The sequence below is a fragment of the Lethenteron reissneri genome, chromosome 6 (assembly GCF_015708825.2).
Source record: "Lethenteron reissneri isolate LAM-NWPU_2019-01 chromosome 6, ASM1570882v1, whole genome shotgun sequence".
NCBI lineage: Eukaryota > Metazoa > Chordata > Hyperoartia > Petromyzontiformes > Petromyzontidae > Lethenteron > Lethenteron reissneri.
The window spans coordinates 6,492,168-6,517,075 of record NC_083784.1 but is presented as its reverse complement, the minus strand read 5'-3'; the positions used below and the strand labels follow the sequence as shown (position 1 = coordinate 6,517,075).

Here is a 24,908-nt window from a genome sequence, read left to right as displayed (position 1 = left end):
TGTGAAATGCGTAGGAGGTTTGGCGCAACGTCGTGAGAATTATTTTATTATGTTTTATTTTTATTATTTTATTACTTCCCTTCTACGTGACTTTACCGAAAGAACCAAGAAGAAGCCTCTTCTACTGTCACTCTGGTATTGATTAAACGGCTACCACGTTGTTTGAAGGCCTAATGTAGAAACTTTAAATAGAACATAAAGCAAGTGTCATGCATTCTCATCCACGAAAGCCCGAGTCTATGAACTCCTTTTCACGAGAATCTACGAATTGGAAAGATTGGCAAATGTCAACTTCTCAGACTTGCACCACTGAAGCTGTGACCCATCCCACTACTCGCAAAGCCCATCTCTAAAGCATCGCGACTCCTAACTTACATTCACAGGGCTCTGTGCATCCACTACTGGATAGACACCTCCCCACACCACGTGATGCGGGTTGCTTGACCATACTTCACCACGCTGGTGCGTGCGGAAGATTGTGTGGTCAGGAGGGATCCGAAACTGTTTCAGAAAAAATCACTTAACTAATTTCTTTAAAAACTGCTTTTTTGCGTTTAGCTTGTTGTCTTTCCCCCGCACCTCCGATTAGCACGGTTGGCTACGTACGGTGCGAAATAAGTTCAACATACAGTACACAATATCACTCATTCATTCTAGATTTGAAGCTTTCGTGACTGCAAGGATTCATATTCTTAGGTTTTTTCGGTAAAGTCACGTAGGTAAAACATCAAAATTAATAAAAATAAAATAAAATAAAGATCACGACGTTTCGGATGTTTTACCTACGTGACTTTACCGAAAAAACCTAAGAATACAATATCACTCACCAATGATGTTCACGTGCGTCATTGTCTGTTTACATATTCGTATAACTATTGTGGATATTTACGTCTTTTTTGTCTCAATGGATAGAATTTCGATTATTTTTTTACGTTGTGTATTAACGTGATGATGGCGCTTTGAGTGGCAAATTTGTGCTGCAAATGTGCCACGTGTGTAAACAAACGTACATTTCTTGGGAATAATCATCCTATATACTGCACCGATTCTAAGTTTCTGCAACTTAATGGTAATTGTACTATGATCACTCAAAATATTACAGGGACTTCTCTCTTTATGAACGAGTTCGGTTCCAGAGGTCTGTTCGTTAGTGGATGTGTTCGTACGTCCAACTTTACTCCTGTCGATTCCAAACCCGTTGTATGGAGCGTACACACCAAACACGGGGGAATGTCTTTAAAAGTTGTATAATTTACATCATTAGTACCTCATTTGCCAGTAAAAATATGAGAATTGTTTTTTTTACCCTTATATCTGGCAACAAAACTGACACCTTTTTTACAAGGGGTCATGTTTGCATAGACCACAATACCTGCAGTCATAATGCAAACAAAAAACATAACTCTGATAATGTATGCACTGTCCTTGAAGTTGATTGGTCCACACCCGAGACAGCTTTCCTTAGAGCCTAGTCTCACATGGGTTGGACCAGATGACGCCAAAAGGTGCACAACTCAAAGACCGAGCTCTCAATACTCTGATGGTGCGTTGTCTTTGAGTTGTGCGCCTTTTGGCGTCATCTGGTCCAACCCATGTGAAACTAGGCTCTAAGGAAAGCTGTCTCGGGTGTGGACCAATCAATTTCAAGGACAGTGCATACATTATCAGAGTTATGTATTTTTTTGCATTATGACTGCAGGTATTGTGGTCTATGCAAACATGATTCCTTATAAAAAAAGGTGTCAGTTTTGTTGCCAGATTAAAGGGTAAAAAAACAATTACCAAGTTGTATAATCTCCTGTCGATGTAGATACCACCGGTTCTTCACGTTCTGCCATCTCTTGCGCGGCGGTTGAACTTACGACTCTCGGTCCAAACAGGCAACTGGACGTGCGAACATGTTTGTTCTTATATCTCTGAAAGTTCGTAAATTCAATGTTCGTAAGTAGGCGAGTCCCCGTATGATGTTTAACATCCATTTATGTTCGCGCAATATTTTTGATTACGCATTTAACGCTGTTGTCCATTTTGCTCCAATGTATATTTCCATTGCTGTAGAGTACCGCAACTTTGAATGTACTTATTTCGCTCTTACCACGTCGGTGACCCGGATAACGATTTGCAAATGAGACTCATCCCGGCCTCTTGAGTTCTCACTGCGTTACGCAGAAGCGACCTGAAGATGTCAACCTAAACCGACTTGGCTGGGGGAAAAAGGAACTCCAAGGCGCGGCGCGCTAACCCACTGCACCACCGCTCCTCCTCCGTGGGGGAGGAATAGGGGAAGAAAAACCCTGAAATAATAAAAAAAAGAAACATAATCTTGAAAGTTGAAACTTTTCTGTCGCGATGCAGGATAAAGGATGCGCATTACACAAGATGATGTATGTAGCGTGTTTCATAAATCTGTGGGACAACGCACAGCGGGACGAACATTATTCACCGTGAAATCACTCGCGGTGACAGCCACGAAGATGGGTTTTTGTAGCCGCTCCCAAAAGCGCCCCGCGGAGTGGCGGTGGCTCACGCGACATCCAGCGATCACTCCGCGGGGTTGGTGGTTCGCGCAGAGATGGCCGTGGGCCGCGAGATTCCCAACCCCTCACTGGACTTTGCGGTGGGCAGCAAGTGGAGCGCGCGGGGTTGGGGTTTTCCCGTCTGTGACGAATGTTGAGGCGCTTGATAATAATAATTCACCATTGGAACCTCATTTGCCAGTAGAAAATATGATAATTGTTTTTTTACCCTTCTATCTGGCAACAAAACTGACGCCTTTTTTTTGGCGTCATCTGGTCCAACCCATGTGAGACTAGGCTCTAAAGAAAGCTGTCTCGGGTGTGGACCAATCAACTTCAAGGACAGTGCACATTATCAGAGTTATGTTTTTTGTTTGCATTATGACTGCAGGTATTGTGGTCTATGCAAACATGACTCCTTGTAAAAAAGGTGTCAGTTTTGTTGCCAGATAGAAGGGTAAAAAACAAATTATCAATAATAATTCAATTTATAACGCGCGCAAATTTGCAGACGTAATGGCCGCAACTCAGATGCGCGGAGCCAAGCTCAGAGTTGCTCGAAAGCACGTGGCTATAGAGGCGAGTTTTTAAGTGTCTCTTGAAGGAGGCGATTGAGGTGATGCTGCGAATGTGCAGAGGGATATCGTTCCAGACTGTTGGGGCTACCACCGAGAAGCGGCGCATAGACATGACCATCCTGGATCTTGGTATCAAGAGGTCGTGAGTCGCGCTGCGCAGGCATCTGCCGTTTGCTGCGCTGCAAGTTGTCAATAATCAAGAAAGGTACGGCGGGAAGGCGGATATGAAGGCATTGTGGCAGAGGCAGGCGGTCTTGTATGTGACCCTACTGGCGATGGGTAGCCAGTTGAGGGCACGGAGACAAGCTAGTGAGTCGAGACGGGGATGAGTGTGGCCAATGACGACGCGTGCTAGGAGGTTGTTTTGTAGTCTTTGAAGTTTCTTTAGGTTGCCAGCGGAGGTCCGGACTAGGACGGAGTTGCAATAGTCAAGGCGAGACCCAACAATGCAACATGCCAATGTGTTGGCAATTTCAGTGGAGTTGAGAGGACGTAGGTGTCTGAGAGCCTTCAGGTAAAAGTTACATGAACTGATGATATGGTTGGTTTGACGGTCGAAGGATAAAGTTGATGCGGTGCGTAAGTTGGGTTTGTGCCGTGTACACCCCCCTTCCCACCCCGGTCTCCCTCTCTCACACACACACACGAAGCCAGACAGACACTCATTACAGAGGGAAACATCCTAACGTAGTGCGTGGCAGGGTGGTGGTGGTGGCACAGTGGTTTAACACCTGTGCCTTGCAGCAAGAAAGCCCTCTGTTCGATTCCCAGATTCGGCCGCCTTCCCGTGTGGAGTTTGTAATGTCCTCTCTCTCTCTCCCAGTTCTGCATGGGTTTCCTCCCATAGTTACATAACAACAACAGTTACACAATGGAGCTGGTATTGGCCAAACATATCCGAATGACGAAACTAAATTACCGGCAATTTTACTAAATTGTGATTTCACACCACAGTCGTTGCTTAACCGCTGGCAGACTATATCGGCCACCTGCTCAGTAAAAACGTTACTGAGTACGAATGAAGTTCAACGTACATATACATTGATTATGGATACATACATACGTGGAACAGGGATGACCGCCACTGGGAGTAGTAATCCCTATACAATCGCATGAGATGTGATTGTGTGTAGGGGCGCTTTGATACAATGTTGGTATTAAAGCGCCATATAAATGCAAATAATGCATTATTGTTGGCCAAATATAATCGGTGGAAAACAAACATCATCACAAACCGGCTTCCGTTCCTCCCTGACAACTATCACTTCTCCCCAAGCCCATAATCATCCTGCTGCTGATACTGCCTGTCCCATCCCCCAGCTACAACCAGGCCTACCCCAACCCCTGTCACTACCCCAACCCCTATCACTACCCCAACCCCGATCACTACCCCAACCCCTATCACTACCCCTATCACTACCCCAACCCCTATCACTACCCCAACCACTATCACTACCCCAACCCCTATCACTACCCTTATAACTACCCCCACCCCTATCACTACCCCTATCACTATCACTACCCCTATCACTACCCCAGCCCCTGTCACTACCCCAACCCCTATCACTACCCCAACCCCTATCACTACCCCAACCCCTATCACTACCCCTATCCCTACCCCTATCACTACCCCTATCATTACCCCAACCCCTGTCACTACCCCAACCCCTATCACTACCCCAACCCCTATCACTACCCCAACCCCTATCACTACCCCTATCACTACCCCAACCCCTATCACTACCCCAACCCCTATCACTACCCTATCACTACCCCAACCCCTATCACTACCCCTATAACTACTCCAACCCCTATCACTACCCCTATCACTACCCCTTTCACTACCCCTCCCCCATCACTATCCCTACCCTCTCACTACCCCAACCCCTATCACTACCCCTATCACTACCCCTATCCCTACCCTTATCACTACCCCTATCACTACCCCTATCCCTACCCTTATCACTACCCCTATCACTACCCTTATCACTACCCCTATCACTACCCCTATCACTACCCCTATCCCTACCCTTATCACTACCCCTATCACTACCCCTATCACTACCCCTATCCCTACCCTCTTACTACCCCAACCCCTATCGCTACTCCCATGGTAAACTGGACTCCCATGCTAAACCGGACTTCCATGGTAAACTGGACTCCCATGGTAAACTGGACTTCCATGGTAAACTGGACTCCCATGGTAAACTGGACTTCCATGGTAAACTGGACTCCCATGGTAAACTGGACTTCCATGGTAAACTGGACTCCCATGGTAAACCGGACTTCCATGGTAAACCGGACTCCCATGGTAAACTGGACTACCATGGTAAACCGGACTCCCATGGTAAACTGGACTACCATGGTAAACCGGACTTCCATGGTAAACCGGACTCCCATGGTAAACTGGACTACCATGGTAAACTTGACTTCCATGGTAAACTGGACTCCCATGGTAAACTGGACTCCCATGGTAAACAGGACTCCCATGGTAAACTGGACTACCATGATAAACAGGACTCCCATGGTAAACTGGACTCCCATGGTAAACTGGACTTCCATGGTAAACTGGACTACCATGGTATACTGGACTCCCATGGTAAACTGGACTCCCATGGTCATGGGTCGGCAAGAAAAACAACTAGCACCTGTGGAACGAATAACCTCCGGCGAGCACGGTTACCTACGTACGGTGCAAAACAAGTTCTACATGCACCACATACAGTACACACAAAGCTTTCTCCGTCTTGCAAGACGCACTAACCCTGTCCCTCCCACCACCTCCCTCTGTTTGGGGAGCGGTGGCGCAGTGGTTAACGAACGCATTTCGCTACGAAGCCAGGGGCCCGAGTTCAGTTCCCGCTCACGGCCAACATCAGTGGCTCTGATGACACCTCACCCCACCCCCCTAGGTCGACTCAGTCTCAAATGAGTACCTGGCACGGCGTGTAAACAGCAGTACTTGGGGAGACAAAGGCGTCCGGGCGGGGTTGCTATTCACACCATCCCTGCCAGCCTTCATAGGTGCTCGCTCACAGCACTTGCCCCAACTGTCCGTTAAAGGCTACACGGGGGCACCTTTGTCTTTGCATGCGAGACCACATTTGTGCGTTATCGATCAAACAGGGCACCGAAAGCCCCTTTGGCTTTCGTTCCGTGAAGCAGCCTATGCGATGTGTGAAATGTAAATGCGCGTGTGTCCGTGCGCGCTGGGGAATACAATGCGAGCTGGGGGGTGGTGTGGGGGGTGTGTCGGGGGCTCGGCGCTAGGACGCCTGCCATTGGCTGGCGCCGGTGAAGTTTCGGGGGGTGGTGAAAGTTGCACCACAACTCGGTCGACTACACCACGACGCCTTCTGGAAGTAATACTGAAATGTGTGCGCGCGCAACGCATTCTGTTTAAAGATGATTTTGCTGTTGTTGTTTGTAATGCTCCAAATGAGCGTTCAAGGTCGTGACCAGCTCACGTTTATAGCCCTGATAGGTAAAAATTCCACGTTTTATTTATATTATTAATTTATTATTTATTTTTATTATCTATTTTTACCTACGTGACTTTACCGAAAAAACCTAAGAGTATGAATCATTGCAGTCACGAAAGCTTCAAATCTAGAATCCCACATTCCTCTGGCAGGAGGCTAATATATTAATTGGACCATATTTAAACAACATTGAGTTTAACACGTAGGTAGAAAAATAATTTAAAAAAATATCACCTGAAGACGATTGCTTGTGTTGCGATCGAAACGTCGTGATATTTTTATTTATTATTTTTCTATCTTCGTGGTTTTAGCGAAAGACCCATAGAATATGTAACCCTGCAGTCACGAAAGCTTTAATCAAGGTTTACGCGCAATATCTTCCATAATAGAGGGTTTTTTGTGGGGTTAGATCGCGTAAATATATAAATGTGTCGTTAAACCCGCCACCACCCGACACAGCCAACTAGTAAGGGCTGTCACGTAAACAGAACGTGGCCAATTCGTCACTAGTACAGCACACCGGTGTGTTGGGAGAGCAAATCCACAACATTTACAATCTGAGAACGACGTTTCACCAGTAATTACAACTAGCTTCATCAGGTTGACAGCTATTAGACCATTACTGTTGACTCACCCACAAAGTGGTAGTCGTTTTATCGACCCCCGAAGTGCTGATGGGCTGTAAGCACGTTGAACTTCTTTCGCACCGTACGGAGCCAACCGTGCGAATCGGAGGTGCGGGGAAAGGACAACAAACTCAACACAAAACGCAGTTTTAAAAGAATGAGTTTTCAATTGAGATTTAAAAGTGCATAGCTCCAATAGCTTCCGAATAAAAATCAATCTACCACGTATCAAGGCTACTTACTCCCTAATACAGCACCTACCTTGCCTGAATTTGATCAATACCTCGGCGCTTATAAATTACATCTTTGTCGGGTGGTGGAGGGGTTAGATGATACTAATTTTGACCATTAAAGTACCACGTGGTCTAACCCACAAGTTTGGTTTATTGCACTAGCTACGAAAACGTACATTAATTGAAGTAAAAAGAATATATAAATGGTGTTGCGTGTGTGAAAAAATATCTTTACAGCCAATCCGATTCCTCCAGGATAAATAGATTCTGCTGCTGTACATTTCCAGATTTTAAGCCACTTTGGTGAACTATCATATGAGGCCAGGTCGCTTCTGAAAAACAAGTTAATAGCTCAGTCAGCTTTACCTGCTAAGAAAAACATAATTTAGCTTAATTTGTTTTTAAATTTGATCTAACCCCAAAAAACCTGATAAGCCCCCCCCCCCCTCTCCTCCCCCTTAACTTGTATTTAAGAGCTTGCATCTTGAATCCCTGCCTCACTTAATGCAGCAAATCTGGCTGTGACGGTTCCACCTGATGACGGAGACTTGTGTTGCCTCCGAAACGTCGTGATTTTTATTTCATTTTTATTAATTTTAATTTCATTTTTTACCTACGTGACTTAACCGAAAGAACTAAGAGTTTGTGGATGCTTTATTTACCTTTGCACTGCATATCGTGTGTTTTGCATCGTTTGTTCTAAGTTTCTGATACCGCCCCTTAGTGGACATGATGTGTCAAAAAGAGCTTCACCGCTCATCGGATTCCTCCGCGAGAAAGATTCCATCGGTGAGCGCGAGCACCTCTTCCAGAACGCGTGGCACGACGACCAATCAAATAAAACGCACCCACATCTACCCCGGAAGACCAAATCGATCCCAGCGGATTCGAGCCTCGTAATCGTGGATCGATCCCTCCCTCCCCTCGCTGGCGTGGCAACGAAGGAATCGACGAGAGGGGGTCATTCATAAAATCGACGCGGCAGAGGAGAGTCGCGAAACGATGGCGGCTCTGGCGCTCGCGTTGCGGTCATCGGGGAGTCTCTGCGGGGCTGCGCGCCGCGGAGCCGCCGCCGCTGCTGCCGTCTCGGCATCGTGCGGGTCGCGCAGAGGCGCCGCTCACTTCACGTTCGTGGCGGACCCTGCGCCCACGCAGTACGGTGAGCGCACGGCGGGTTCGGGGGTGTCTCGGTGCCGCGTCTCGCTGCTGCGCTGTGGAGCAAACGCGGGCTGGCCGCCTGTTGTTGCTGCACCCCCCCCACGAACCCCCCCCACGCGCACCCTCCCCCCACGCACTCCCCCCCCACGTACCCCCCCCACGCACCCCCCCCACGCACCCCCCCCCACGCACCCCCCCCCACGCACCCCCCCACGTACCCCCCACGCACCCCCTCCCACGCACCCCCCTCCCACGCACCCCCCCCTCACGCACCTCCCCCCCACGCACCCCCCCCCACGCACCCTCCCCACGCACCCTCCCCCCACGCACCCCCCCACGCACCCCCCCACGCACCCTCCCCACGCACCCTCCCCCCCACGCACCCCCCCACGCACCCCCCCCACGCACCCTCCCCACGCACCCTCCCCCCCACGCACCCCCCACCCACGCACCCCCCCCCACGCACCCCCCCACGTACCCCCCCACGCACCCCCCCACGCACCCCCCCCCCCACGCACCCTCCCCACGCACCCCCCCCACGCACCCTCCCCCCCACGCACCCCCCACCCACGCACCCCGCAACTCTCCTTCGACTCGAAAGGGGAGGGTGCGTGGGGGGGGTGCGTGGGGGGGTGCGTGGGGGGAGGGTGCGTGGGGAGGGTGCGTGGGGGGGGGTGCGTGGGGGGGAGGTGCGTGGGGGGGAGGTGCGTGAGGGGGGGTGCGTGACGTCACGGCGCGGCACGGGTTGACAGGTGCGTTGTGACGTCATCGGGATGTTTTTAATTGCGCGCGGGGGGGTGGTGGTTGGGGGCGTTTTGACGTCACGTAACCTTCGCGGCGTCAAAACGCTTCAAGTCGATAGGCGATGAGACGGATCAGAATCTGGTACCGACGCTGATGTAAGCGACACTGTCACAGACAGCAGTGCCGGATTATCCCAGTAGCAAAAGTAACAAATATGTAGCTACGGGGCCCGCACTTTCAAGGGCCCCGCGCTAAATGCCTTCAAGCTATCAATTTCGGTTCAGTGATTCTGCACTTGCTCTATTACTATAGTACTATACTGCCTTCAATTTTTATGAACGACTGGGCGTTTAAGGTTATCGATTTGTCGTATTAAATGGCTGTATAGCAAATGAATAAATACAATTATTTTACTATGCAAGTAAAATAATTGTGCTTGAATATTTATTTGTGTTTTTTTTTATTTAGGTCCCTTTTATAACATATTCTGCAGGCCCCGCACTAGCTTAATCAGGCACTGTATCCCAGTGTTCTTCACTCATTTTTCGATGGGGGGGGGGGGGGGCACACTTTCGCCAATAAGACATCATCCATATCCCTGAACTCATACACTTTATTTAACACTGGATTCTTGTACAGGGGAATTGAGTTTTCAGGTGCGTACGGCATACAGCCGTTTAAATACGTGCCAAAAAATGTCTTTGTGTTTCTCCCTTGTGATGGGACTTTATAGGATGAACGTTGAGATTTATAAGGGGCACGGGGTGACCAGTAAGGCCTGAATTGGTCTGTAATAAGGTAGGGCACTGATAAGGGGTTGACAGGATAGGCGTCGTCAGTGTGAGGGCCTGCCACAGATGTTAAACCATTAGGGGGTTTTGACAGCAGCACGATAATGGAGTGCGTCATGGGGCCGCACTAAAGGCCAACCCAGGGACCGTCAGTGGCCCGCGGGCTTTGCATTCAAGAGCACCGTTTTCGGGAGATCGGGCGAGGGGAAATGGGTGAGGTGCAGCGGAGAGAGGAATTGAGAAACGGACAGAGCGAGACATCGACATACGTTGTGTTATACGGTACAGAGAAGGCAAGAGGAAGGTGGAGAGAGACAGGGCTGTATTTTTCGATTTAAAGCTTTCGTGACTGCAGGGATTCATCTTCTTGGTTCTTTCGGTAAAGTCACGTAGAAGGGAAGTAATAAAATAATAAAAATAAAACATAATAAAACAATTCTCACGACGTTTCGGCCACAACGCAAGCAGCCGTCCTCAGGTGAAAACCAGGTCCGTCGAGGCGACAGAGTCTGAATGAAACAGCACACGAGCTTGGAGCATATATATAAGCTGGGCGCATTGACAAAGGAATTTGCATATCAACAGGAATTTAGCATATTTATGGGAAATGCAGGAATGTAATTAGTACTGCATATGCATGTGCATTATGCAGGATTAACAGCATCAAAGGGAGCTGCAGTTACTGCTGCTGCAGCAGTTGCTGCTGCTGCTGCAGTTTCTGCTGCTGCAGTTGCTGCTGCTGCTGCAGTTGCTGCTGCTGCTGCAGTTGCTGCTGCTGCTGCACTGTATTTAAGGATACAAGTTTTGCTGGCTGGCTGGGAGGAATGGATGGACGGTCACGTCACGTGCGCGTGGCTCGTGAAATGTGCCCCTCTGTCGGCATGTGCACAAGCGAGCTAACGTCACGGTCAACTACAATGAAGAAATACATCCTAAATAATACACGTGGGTGTCATTTTGAAGGTAATTATAGTTTTAGTAAACATGGCTGGTTTATGGAGTAGGCCACTGGTTTGGAAAAATAATTAAATCGTTCGCCCCATCACTGTCCCAGCATCGGTGAAAAAGTCAGTTTTGAGTACGATATTTCGCGAGCGTTTCTCCCGTATCAGAAAAGGTGAACAAAGCCAATTATAAGAATAGGTTTTACCCTTTCTGGCAATAAAACAGCTGTGTTAAGATGTTCAAACACCAAACAGAAACATTTTGCAAGGAATCATGTCTGTATTAACCAAACTTACTTTTGTGGTGAACTTGCAAACCAAAAACATGCTCTGGTAGTATATGATGGCATTGCCTTTGAAACTGATTGGTCCACACCAGAGACAGCCTTCTTTCGGGCCTAGTCTCAACCAGTGTCAGACCAGAGAACGCAAAAATGCGAACAGTTTAAAGGCGATGCACGTATCAGAGCATTATAGTCTCTGTTTCATTGGCAAAAAGGGTAAAACCTATTCGTATACGATTTGTATCTGCATCACGGCGCTAATTGGTTGCCCCAGTAAACATCCTCTTCGAGATCATGCTAACGGTTGCTGGTGTCTTTAATTTGTACGAACCGTGCAGTCCAACTATGTGAAACCGCCACCGTGGTATTTTTATTTTTCTGCTGCATTTCACGATGGGCTGCTGACCTTGACGGGACAAATTGACCGCGTGCCTTGTTTGTTTCCATCGCTGCCAGCCAAAGGTTCGCTTCTCTGTGTAAACATTTCCAGCAGCTACGGCCGCCCCTTTTTTCCTTTACCAGATGCTCTCTGCTCGATCGGAGCAGAGGGCAGGATGATGTATATACTACAAAACTAAACCAATCTATTTTTTATTTTACCAGCTAAGACCCGCTGAGCTATATAGCTCTTTTTTAGAAGTGACCTGGCGATAACAAATGATGGCTCAACGAAGTGGCTTGTCACGTGGAAGTTTATAGCAGCCAAATACTCTAAACGCACGTTTACAAATGTGGAGGAAAAACCCGGAGAACCCGGAGAAAAATCTACGCAACCATGGGGGAAGAGACATGCGAACTCCAAATATACAGGCTTCGGGGTAAGGATCTAACCCACGACCTCCTGTATACTAGGCGAGGGAGTTAACATCTCGCCACTGCGAAACCCACACGCTGGCGCGGAACAACTGTGATGTGATGGCACCATGCATTCCTTGCCACCTGTGTCTCTCACTTTATGTACCTCTCTGTTTTGCAGGAGAAACTCAGAAGATGAATCTTTTCCAATCCATAAACAGTGCCATCGATGACTCTCTTGCCAACGATGCATCTGCCGGTAAGCACTCCGCAGCGGTGCAGTGCAGCAAGTAGGTTTCAGGTGGGGTTGTGCAGCCCTGGGCTTGCTGGTGGCGCACCCCCTCGCAGCCACGAGATGCCACTGCGGCAAGTAGGTTTGCGAACCTATTTCTGTGGATTTTGGGAGTTATGTTAAACCATAAATACCATTTGCCATGCAACTTTTGTCTCATGTCGTGGGAGAACGGTGGCAGAGGGCTGCACTACGAGCCCAGCGATTCCCGCTCACGGCCAACACCAGTGGCGATTAGCTGAATTGCTCCCAAGCCCCCCTAGATCGACTCAGCCTTAAATGAGTACCTGGTGCGGTGTGTGAACATCATCACTACTCGGGAGACGAAGGCTGCCGGGCGCGGTGCTGGCCACCCACCCCCTTCGTGTGCCGTGTTGGCCTTCATAGGTGCTACTGGCCAACAGCACTTTTGCCAAGATTCTGTTCAGACGATGCGGGGGATCTTTGTCTTTGTCCGTGCTCCTAGTGGTGTTTGGAGAGGACGTCTCGTTTGGAGGAGTGTTCCGCTGCACAGTCGGGCTTCTCGACAAATACGGTGAGGGTTTGGCCCCGCCCCCAACTCCGCAGCTGCCCTCGACCCCGCCTCCAACCCTGACCCCACCCTCGACCCTGACCCTGCCCTCGACCCCGCCCTCAACCCTGACCCTGCCCTCGACCCCACCCTCGACCACACGGCCAACCCCACCCCTAACCCCGACCCCACCCTCGACCCACCCCCAACACTGACCCCGCCCTCGACCCCAACCCCGACCCCACCCTCGACTACACTCACAACCCCACCCTCGACCCCACCCTCAACCCTGACTCCGCCCTCGACCCCACCCCCAACCCCACCCTCGACCCTGACCCCGCCCTCAACCCCGCCTAAAACCCTGATCCCGCCCCACCACTCTTGGAGTCGTACGCGCGTCATCACTTAGACGCTCCCGCTCAAGAGATCCTCCAGGTGGAATATTTCGATACAGAAATACATATTCGGCGCTCCTGCGTTGGCAGTGGTGCACAAGCACAGCTAACAAGAGCACCAGCCGAGCGACAGAAATCGGCCGTGACGTGGTCCAGCCGACTGTTGAACACAACACGTTCCTCAATAACACTGTGTGGCCTTAAATGATGAAAACGATATATAAATAGATGACGTTTCGGCCAATGGCCCTTCTTCATAACACATAGAAACAAAATCACGTGCTCCGAAATAGGGCCATTGCCCGAAACGTCGCCTCTTATATGAAGATTTCTTCTTCCAAAGCCACAAACACGGTGTCACTGAGCGATACGTTGAGTCTATTTCAATTAAAGAGTTTATATATTTTGTATGAAGTCTTCGCGGCGCTTTGCAGGCAAGGACCGCGTCTTCAACACGCCGCTGTGTGAGCAAGGCATCGTGGGCTTCGCCATCGGCATGGCCGTCACCGGAGCTACCGCCATCGCCGAAATCCAGTTTGCCGACTACATCTACCCGGCGTTTGACCAGGCGAGCATGGGCACGGCTCTCGCAGCATTTGTGTGCGCGCGTGTGTTCGTGGCGAATGGTGGTTGTTGTTGCGGTAGGTGGCCGAGCGTGGTGTCGGCCACCCACTCCGTCGTTTGCCGTGCCGGCCTTCATAGGCGCTGCTCGCTAACAGCACTTGTCCCAACAGTCTGTTAAGGCTATATGGGGGGGGGGGGGGGTTGTCGTGGTGGTGGCGCATGCACGGGATCCGGCCAGTAGCGTAACGAGCGTGGGGGCAGGCCTGGTGGCCAAAGCTACGAGTTGGGGCCCCTTGACAACCCCCATGAGATGAATGGGAGCCTGCCGGAGTTGGGGAACATCTCTCACGGTCACGCGATGCAACAATCCGCCTGCCTCCGATTGGCGACGATGTAAACGGATGACGGCGGGTGTTGAGAGGGATGTGAGCGATGATGACGACGACGACGGCGATGATTGATTTACCCCCCGCCCTCCCCGCACCCCCCGCCGAAGATCGTGAACGAGGCCGCCAAGTACCGCTACCGCTCGGGGAACATGTTCAACTGCGGGGGGCTCACGGTGCGTGCGCCGTGGGGGTGCGTGGGCCACGGCGCGCTCTACCACTCGCAGAGCCCCGAGGCCTTCTTCGCTCACGTGCCCGGGATCAAGGTCGCCCGCACGCCCACCCGCACACCTATCCACTCGGCTGCCCTCTCAGCTACACGTGCACTCGGCTGCACGGCCTCTCGTCTGCACGCACACTTGCGTACATGCCCACCCGTACGCCTACCCACTGACTAACCTCTCAGCTACACACCCACTCGGCTACCCTCTCAACTACACACCCACTCGGCTACCCTCTCAGCTACACACCCACTCGGCTACCCTCTCAGCTGCACACCCACTTGGGTACATGGCCACCCGCACGCCTACCCACTCGGCGACCCTCTCAGCTACATGCCCACTCGGCTACCCTCTCGGCTGCATGCCCTCTCAGCTGCACGCCCACTTGGCTACATGCCCACCCGCATGCCTACCCACTGACTACCCTCTCAGCTACACACCCACTCGCCTACCCTCTCGGCTGTACCCCCACCTGCACCCCAGCCTACCCTCTCGGATGCATACCAACTCGGCTGCCCTTCCAGCGACACACCCACTCGGCTACCCTCTCGATTCCACGCCCACTTGGCTGCATGACCACCCACCCGCCTACCCACTCGGCTACCCTCTCAGAGACACACCCACTCGGCTACCCTCTCAGCTGCATGCCCACCTGCACGCCAGCCTATCCTCTGGGATGCACACCCACTCGGCTGCCCTCTCAGCTACACGCCCACTTGGCTGCATGCACACCCACCCGCCTACCCACTCGGCTACCCTCTCAGCGATGCACCCACTCGGCTGCCCTCCCAGCTACACACCCACTCGGCTACCCTCTCGGCTGCTCGCCCACCTGCACGCCAGCCTATCCTCTGGGATGCACACCCACTCAGCTGCCCTCTCAGCTACACGCCCACTCGGCTGCCCTCTCAGCTACATGCCCACTCGGCTGCCCTCTCAGTTACACGCCTACCCAGTCGACTGCCCTCTCAGCTGCCCTCTCAGCTACACGTCCACGAGGCTGCACACCCTCTCAGTTGCCGATCCTGCTCTCGGATTCCTCGGCTACATGTTCACTTTGATACATACCCAGATAACTCCGCACTCTGCTACCAACATACCCACCCAGCTACGTGTGTTATGTGACGATGTCTGCGTGCTTGTTTTGTTTGTTTTGCAGCAGCAGCAGTTCGAATCCCGCTCACGGCCAACACCAGTGACGATTATCCAAACCGGTCACGGGCCTGCCCTAGGTTGACTCGGCCTCATACGAGGACCCGATGCGGTGTGTAAAACATCGGCACTAGGAAGACAAAGGTGGCGGGGTGTGGTGCTGGCCAACCACCCCCTCGTGTGCCCTGCCTGCATTAATAGGTGCTACTCGCTAACAGTAATTGGCCCAAAAGTCTGGTAAGGCTATTCAGGGGATCTTTGTCTTTGTCTTCAACAGGTGGTTATTCCGAGGGGGCCCATTCAAGCCAAGGGGCTGCTGCTATCCTGCATCAACGACCAGAACCCGTGCATCTTCTTTGAGCCGAAGGTTCTGTACCGAGCCGCAGGTGAGTGGCCCGGCTCCCGGGAGAGTGAGAGAGAGAGAGACACAGAGGCTTACCACGCCCCCCATCCCTCCCCACCCCCCTCCCCGTACTTGTAAGCCATGTAGACCGAGTGTCATCGGAGGTGCGGGTGAAGGGCAACAAACTAAATACCAGAAATTCGTTTTAAAGAAAAGGTGCGGTGTGCATTAACATCGCCGCTAGAGAGACAAAGATTTGCCAGGCTTGGAGCTCACCACCCACCCACTCGCCTCGTGTGCCGTTGCCGGCCTTCGTAGGTGCTCGCTAACAGCACTTGCCCCAACAGTCTGTTAAGGCTACCCGGGGGATTTTTGTCTTTGTATATATAAATAATTCCGAAAGGAATTGGTCGAACGCCACAATGCGGGACCCTCCTGAGAACGAGTCTTGAGGCTCAATGAGGCTTTTCTGAATGAATAAATAACATCACCCCCCCCCCATCACCAGCTCCGTCACCACCATCATCTGTACCAACAGGGACCTGCAGGCGTTTGTACCCCTTTTCCCAGCAGCAAGCCGCCAGCGGGATCGTTGCCTATACATGGGATCTGTGTCTTTGTCTTTGATAATGTTGTTGTTGTTGCCGTGGGCAGTGGAGCAGGTGCCGGTGGGGCACTACGAGCTGCCGCTGTCCCAGGCCGAGGTGCTGCAGGAGGGCAGCGACATCACGCTGCTCGGCTGGGGCACGCAGGTGAGCGGCGTGAGCGGGGCGCGCGGGAGAAGCGGGAGAAGTGGGCGAGTCGCCCGCGCGGAACGACGCGCCGCCACCGCCTTCAGCACAGCGCCGCGTGCGTGCATGCGTGAGCGCGTAGTCCCAAGGGTGACCCGTGCGTCGTCGTGCAGGTGCACGTGCTGCGGGAGGTGGCTGCCCTGGCCCAGGAGAAGCTCGGCGTGTCGTGTGAACTCATCGACCTGCAGACCATCCTGCCCTGGGACATGGTCACCGTGTGCAAGGTAGGGGACCTCGCTGAGACGGGGGGAGGGGGGGGGACGCACCGAGCTAAGCGGTGGGTGACCGCGGCGGACGGACCGCTTGCCGCAGGCTGCCGCTGGTCGGCCGCGTGCTTGGCAGCAGCGTGGCAGAGTCCGTTGCGCTCGACTGCTACGCTGCCGCGCCCGCCTGCCTGCCGTCACCAACACGCACTGGGCAGCGTGGTGAAGTATGGTCAAAATGGTCAAACCAGCCTCGCGAGCGGCATCGGCATGGGAGGTGCCGTCATCTGCCAGTGGATTGAACAACAGCGCCGTGCATTTGACACGTGTGAAACGTCGCGATCAAGGGCCAGACCCCCAGCCTGGCGGTGGCGGCGGCGGCGGTGGTGGTGGCGGCAGTGAGATTTTGAGAGATGCTGCTCGCCAGCCCTCACGGTAGCGAGAGAGCGGTAGCGATGGCGGCACGGTGTGGTGAGGGCGCGCCGCGTGTCCCCGCAGTCCGTGGTGAAGACGGGCCGGCTTCTCGTGGCGCACGAGGCTCCGTACACCAGCGGATTCGCGGCGGAGATCGCCACCACGGTGCAGGTGAGCGGTGCCACCCGTGCCCCCCCTCCCCCCCCCACGCCATCCCCGCGTTCCTCCACGGTGACGAGTGGGTGACATCATCGCTAGACTCGGGCTTCGTTATGTCAGCTGGCAAAGGCCCCCCCCCCCCCGTTGAGACGAGCAGCTCCGTCACAGTGGCGGCAGTCACTGGGAGATCACAGACACGCACGGAGCTGCGTAGAGATCCACAGGAGTTGCGTAGAGACCCATAGACCACAGCGCGGGACCGGAAACTGGACCCGCATAGAGCGAGCGAAACCTGTATTGTATAAAGTTCCACACAGATGTTCCAGATGCATGTTCATGAATTTCTACACGCGTACATGTTCATATTCCACGTACACACACACGGAAGAAATTTCGCATACCTTGGTGGTGGCCACGAGGTGGCAGAGCAGCACCGCGATCGACGGCAGCTACCGCGCAGACCACAGCCCACCACCGGACCTTCCTGAGCCTGTACCGGACATTCCACGTTCCCGTGGTGGGGACCCGTCTCCCTGTAGGATGACCGCTGCTGAGATGAGAGGAGATAGGTAGGGGAGTGCGTAGATGATAGTGGAGGGATGTACGCGTGGAAGAGGTAGTGGAGTGCATGGAGTGAGATGATAGTTGTGGGGGGGGAGGGGCTGGAGGGGGCGAGGGGGGAGGTGGGGGGTGAGCTCACGATCCGCCGTTAATAAGTTAACTGTGAATGAGATCGAGTCACACGCGTTAACATCACCCTCGTTCAGAAACGGTGTTATTTTAATTTTAAAAGGGTTAACACGGTGTTTTATTTTAGCTCGCATGCGCTGAGTTGGCGGGCGTTTCTAACGGTGGTGCGGGGGGAACGGTGGCACAGCGGTTCGCTCACTGCGCTGCCAAGGGCCGGCGACCCGGATTCGATTCCTACCTAGGGATGCAGCAGTGGCGACTGACGTCCGAACCATTCCTAGGCCTCGCCCACCCATAGGTTGACTCAGCCTTAGTACCTGGTGCGGTGTGTAAACATCACTACTGGGGAGACAAAGGCGGCCGGGCGTGGTGTTGGTCACCCACACCCTCGTGTGCCGTGCCGGCCTTCATAGGTGCTCGCTTAACAGCACTTGCCCCTACAGTCTATTCAGGCTATACGGGGATCTTTGTCTATGGAATCGGTGTGTGTGCTGGCTTACTTATTAATAATTAACGCTATAGTGTTAATTAAAAACCTGCTTTATCGAGCAGAAGGTGGATCTTACTGAACAGGAATTTTACTGGGTTAGAAACAAAATAGTTTTCGAAAACGTAAAACTTTGTCCCGTCCCCCCCAACTCCCCGAATCCCTAAAGTAACCTAAATGTTGTCATAGTTGGTATAGATACTTAACGAGTCCCCAAGTGATCGGTACGGCAGCCAGCACTTGCTGTGGTGGTCGCGTCGTTGTGACGAGGTGAGAATGAGGAGGAGTTGTTGGGGGGCGCAGTGTGTCTGACACGGCCATTTTGAACCCCCTGAGAGACAGACAGAAACCCAGACCCAGGGCTCAAACACAGGTCCTCAGCTGTACTAGCTCAGTGTGTCTGACACGGCCTTTTTGAACCCCCTGAGAGACAGAGAGACAGCCAGACCCAGGGCTCAAACCCAGGTCCTCAGTTGTCCTAGCTCAGTGTGTCTGACACGGCCATTGTGAACCCCCTGAGAGACAGAGAGACACCCAGACCCAGGGCTCAAATCCAGGTCCTCAGCTGTGCTAGCTCAGTGTGTCTGACACGGCCATTATGAACCCCCTGAGAGACAGAGAGACACCCAGACCCAGGGCTCAAACCCAGGACCTGAGTTGTCCTGGCTTTGCGTGTCTGACATGGACATTGTGAACCGCCTGAGACACCCAGACCCAGCGCTCAAACCCAAGATCCCAATCTTTGCTGGCTCAGTGTGTCCGACAACGGCCATGACATAGCCCACTTGAGTGACCCGGCCTGCCGTTCACCGTGATTAACGCTGAGAGTGAAAGAAACGCGGGCGGCGAGCGACGAGTCGGGTGCCCCACTTTCAGTGCCCTCCGCCGCACGCTCGGGCCGCCGAGCAATCGACGAGAGACGCGAAAGTCGCCGTTGGGAGGGGGGGGGGGCGGGGGAGTCCTTGGCGGAGGGAGCGGACGAGGCCGGGGAATGGGCGCCGTTGGTAGCTGACGAGGAAGTGGCACGTGGTCCCCTTGGGCCCAGCAGGATGCGGTCAAAGGGACGACGCGGGCTGCACACGAGGCCGTGCGAGATCGTGACACGCTCATTCCGTTTATGGGGAATTTGTAAACAATAGACGTTTTTTTGTCGGGGGGTTAGATCGCGTAAACGTAAGCTCGTCGTTAACCCACCTCCACCCGACACAACCAGTTAGTCAAGGTTGGCCACGTCAAGAAAACGTGGCAATTGGTTACTGCTTCAGCACACCGGTGTGTTGCAGAGTAAACCGACGCCATTTACAATTTGACAACGACGTTTCTCTGGGTGATTGCAACCGGCTCCATCAGGCGATTTGCCATAATTATTGTTGTGGAAGCACAATTATCGCCGATGCCCGTCTGTGCCGCTTTTGGAATATTTGGCGCCGTATCGAGTTAGGCGGCTCCCGCCAGCACGAGATGGTTGGGGTGGGGGGGCGACCCCCACCTCCCCCCCCTCTCCTTCCCCCCTCCATTCTCCCTCCACTCTCATGGAGGACCACAGAGTCTGAACATCTGTGACAAAGAGCTTTACAGCTCATCGGATTTCTCCACTATAAATAAATATTCTGCAAGTCGTGTGTTTGCTACCACCCAAGGATGGACGTTGAAGTTAAAAGTTCCGTTTTCAACAAGGGTGACCAATTGTCTTCATGCTAGATTAACTCCCGTGTCGTTTTACTGAGCGCCCTGGTTGTTTACGAAGCGCTGGGGAAAACGTGAAGACACGCGGCACGAGCGTGCGCGGTGACATCACGGACTGGCGGCTGCTGTGCGGAGGGAGCCGGTAGCAGTCAGCGGTCAGCGCGCTGCGCTACGAACCCAGCGACCCGAGTTCGATTCCCGCTCACGGCCACAAACACCGGTGACGATTATTTGAACGGGTCCTCGGCCTCCCCTAGGTCGACTCGGTCTTAAATGAGTACCTGGTGCAGTGTAGTCATCATCGCCACGAGGGAGACAAAGGCAGTCGGGCGTGGAGCTGGCTATCCGCCCCTTCATGTGCCGTGCCGGCTATTAGAGGTGCTACTCGCTACCAGCACTTACGCCAACTGTCTGTTCATGCTATATGGGGGATCTTTGTCTTTTCTTTGTGTGTGCGTGCGTACACGTGCGCACGTGTGTACGTGTCTGCGTTTGTGAACGTGTGTGTGTGCTTGTCTGCGCATGTGTGTGTGTGTGTCTGCGCGTGTACGTGTGCACGTCTCTGCGCATGTGCGTGTCTCTGCTTGTGTGTATGTGTGTGCGCGTGTCATTGCGTGTCTCTGCGCGCATGTGTGTGCGTGTCTCTGCGTGCGTGTGCGTGCGTGTGCGTGGCTCTGCGTGCGTGTACGTGCGTGTCGGTGCGCGTGTGTGCATGTCTCTGCTCGCGTATGTGTCTGTGCGTGCGTGCGTGCGTGTGCGTGTCTCTGCTCGCGTATGTGTCTCTGCGTGCGTGTGCGTGTCTCTGCGTGCGTGTGCGTGTCTCTGCGTGCGTGTGCGTGCGTGTGCGTGGCTCTGCGTGCGTGTGCCTGTGTGTCTGTGCGTGCGTGTGTGCGTGTCTCTGCGTGCGTGTGTGTGCGTGCGTGTGCGTGTCTCTGCTTGCGTGTGCGTGTCTCTGCGTGCATGTGTGTGCGTGTCTCTGCGTGCGTGTGTGTGCGTGCGTGTCTCTGCGCGCGTGTGCGCCCGTGTGCAGGAGCAATGCTTCCTGAACATGGAGGCGCCCGTGCACCGCGTGTGTGGCTTCGACACGCCCTTCTCCCACATCCACGAGGTCTTCTACATCCCCGACAAGTGGCGCTGCTTCGAAGGAGTCCGCAAGCTCATGGCCTATTGAGCGACCGGGATGCGGGAGGGGTGGAGGGGGGTTGTCGGGGCAAAGCCCTCGGATCCCCGCCGTTCTCAGGATCGTGGGGGGGGGCGGGGGGTGGGGGGGGCGTCTCGCCCGCCTAAGTCCGACCCTTTCACGCTGCGCTCAACGGTCACGCAAAGCAGGAGGCTGGGTTCCGAGGCCTCCGTGGTGCAGGTTGAACGATTTTAATTTATCATTGCTCTGAGCAGTGTTAGGAGGGGGGTGACTTCTTGCGGGGGAAGGGAAAACAGACAAAACATCTTAAATACGCGGGACTTTGTTTTTGAAGTTACGTGAATTTCGCGATTTCACGCAAGCTGCTTCATTTCAGTGACTTTTACGATCGCTTCAAACGAACTCGCGTTGCGCCCATTCGTTGAACCCGGGGAAAATAACCGTGACGTGCAATGACCTGCCGCTCCGTGCCCCGTGTCGTCGGTACCATGCGACCGCATCGCGAAGGCGCTGCACGCGGAGGATGGTGAGGCTGAGTTGAGAGGCAGGGAGAGAGGCAGTCGGTCACGGGCAGAGAGACGACCGCTGTAAGCCTGGACTTGAACAGGGGGGCGGGCAGTCGACAGCGCGGACCGCTGGGGTGAAGGGGTTCCAATCCGCGAATGTCGGGCCGATGCTTCGCTGCTTCAGCCCCCAAGCTGCTAACTCCCATCACTTCCCCATTCGAATCGTCGAATTGTTTCGCACTGTTATTTGTGAAAAGTAATCGTGAAACTTAGTGACGCAATGACAGTGGAGCGATGGTTAACCGAACCTCCCAGCTCTTGGTTAATCCGATCGCGGTCACGCATTTTGCATGTCCAGCGCCGATTGCGAGCCCTGTTCATATTTCGCGATGCCGTAGCAGCGACGACTTTCTGCTCCCCGCTCGGCTATTTGCAGCCCCGTGATTGGCTGCGGTCATAGCTCGCCACTCGCCCTTGTAGAGTGGGCCAGGTCAGGCTCCAGCGCTGGGTATTGATGCAGTCCATCATCATCATCATCTCAAATCCAGGGTCGGTAAAATAGATTACCACGTTGTTGGGAGGAAAGGGCTTCAAGGTTCAGTCTTCGCGCCAAAGGTCTCTTCCTCTCTTTAATTCACAGTCACCTCCGATTAGCACGGTTGGATACGTACGGTGTGAAAGAAGTTCTACATTCATACATCACCATCGTAGTTCTGCTGCTGCTGCTGCTGCACATTCACAGCAGGAGCAGCAGCGTTCAATCTACATGCGTACATTCAATGCCGTGCAGCATCATTTCCCATGATTCCTGATTTTTTGCTGATTTAAAAAAGATTAAACACAAATGTATTCATCTTCTTGGTTCTTTCGGTAAAGCCTGAGGACGGCTGCTTGCGTTGTGGCCGAAACGTCGTGAGAATTATTTTATTGTGTTTTATTTTTATTATTTTATTATTTCCATTCTACGTGACTTTACCGAAAGAACCAAGAAGATGAATCCCTGCAGTCACGAAAGCTTTACATCGAAACACAAATGTATTGTTTTACTTTAAGTTCTCTGTTTCACTCTCACATCCCAGTTGTGCCTTTTGGCATTTTCTAACGCTCTTCCAGGCCACGTTACCACAATTTAGAAATGTGTTTTGGGGGTAACGTCTGAAGAACCCCAAAAAGATGTTCGGGAGTTCGGTGAAATGTCCCCGAGACTCGGGAGGGCTTTCTTGCCGAACATCCTAGGCAACAAAAACGGCACCCGTAAGGATTCTTAGGATTTCTGTGACATTGCCGAAGGCTCTGGAGCCACGGGTATACATCGAGTCTTGTCTTGTGCACCACTGTGTCCTGTTAACGTTTCTCCCTTCCACGTGTGTGCAATACCTTCCTCCGTTTGATCATTTCCCGCGATGATTCCTCGGGTCGCGGCGGTGAACGGCGTGGAAGTGTCCGTGCGAGTTTCCCTATGGTGGTATAAAATGTGGTTTTTGTTGTTGTTACTACCGGGTAAAAAAAATAAAATAAAAACAATAACAAAGAAAAAAAAAGGTTCTCGCTTATACGCGCCGCTTGCCGCGTTGTGCTGTTCGTCTTTTTGGCGTTGTTCTCCGGTCTGACACTGGTGGTTGAGACGAGGCCATGAAGAAGGCTGCCGTCTCTCGTGTGGGCCAAGCAGTGTCACAGTAGAGGTCGACCGAAACTGAATTTCTGGTGTCGGCCGAAGGAACCTGTTGAGTGGCTTGGCACATTCTTGCTGACGAAGGGGGAGGGGTGGGTGTTGGTGAGATTTCGCAGAGCGTGTCCGTGATGTTGCAAAGAGATCAGAACACGTTACGCCCTCGGTGTGCAGTACACGAGCACAGAGTGTTGTGACGTCACAAAGAGCAGTCCTGTGACGTCAGAGACAGCGAAAAATATTCAAAGGCACAGAGCACGCGGTGATGTCATGAGAATAGAGGAGATCACTATAGGAATAGGAGTTATTTTATGATTATTTTGGAGTTTTGCTTTCAACTCGGACCCATATCGAACAGAGAGGGCTCTTAAATTTCGATTTAAAGCTTTTGTAACTGCAGGGATTCATCTTCGTGGTTCTTTCGGTAAAGTCACGTAGAAGGGAAGTAATAAAATAATAAAAATAAAATAATTCTCACGACGTTTCGGCCACAACACAATAGCCGTCTTCTTCACCTGAAGACGGCTGCTTGCGTTGTGGCCGAAATGTGAGAATTATTTTATTATGTTTTATTTTATTACTTCCCTTCTACGTGACTTTACCGAAAGAACCAAGAAGAGAGAGGGCTCTGTTCTACATACCGTGGTGGCGAGATGTTAACTACCTCGCCTGGTATGCAGGAGGTCATGAGTTCGATGCAGACCCCGACGCCTGCTGTTGTATATTTGGAGTTTGCGTGTCTCTCTCTTATCATGATCACAGTGGCTAGGAGATGTTAACTACCTCGCCTGGTATGCAGGAGATCGTGGGTTCGATCCCGACCCTGACGCCTGCTGCTGTATATTTGGAGTTTGCGTGTCTCTCTCCCGGAGTGGATTTTTCTCCGGGTCCTCCAGTTTTTCCCCTCCACATTTGGCAGTAATCTACTACGTGTGTTTATAGACTCTGGCTGCTGTAAATCTCCACGCAAAAAGCACCTTCATTCGGCTACCATTTGTGGCCAGGTCACTTCTAACAAAGAACTCTATGGCTCAGTGGGCCTTACCTGGTAAAATAAAAAAATGTTTCTCACTTTATTTTTAAAAAGTTTTAGATTAACCATCTGATAATTCACCAGCATTGATGCAAGCAAGCCAGACACTAAATG

General features: G+C 52.5%; 1 protein-coding gene across 1 annotated transcript; it reads left to right on the top strand.

Moving 5' to 3' along the window:
- The first annotated feature begins 8,398 nt into the window (after positions 1-8,398).
- BCKDHB (branched chain keto acid dehydrogenase E1 subunit beta) lies at positions 8,399-23,657 on the top strand. Its single transcript, XM_061571152.1, has 10 exons — positions 8,399-8,594; positions 12,333-12,410; positions 12,910-12,978; positions 13,784-13,917; positions 14,410-14,565; positions 15,950-16,058; positions 16,670-16,767; positions 16,920-17,030; positions 17,508-17,594; positions 21,476-23,657. The coding sequence occupies exons 1-10, from the start codon at positions 8,438-8,440 to the stop codon at positions 21,614-21,616; spliced, it is 1,140 nt and encodes a 379-aa protein (XP_061427136.1). The 5' UTR covers positions 8,399-8,437; the 3' UTR covers positions 21,617-23,657.
- Positions 23,658-24,908: the final 1,251 nt, after the last annotated feature.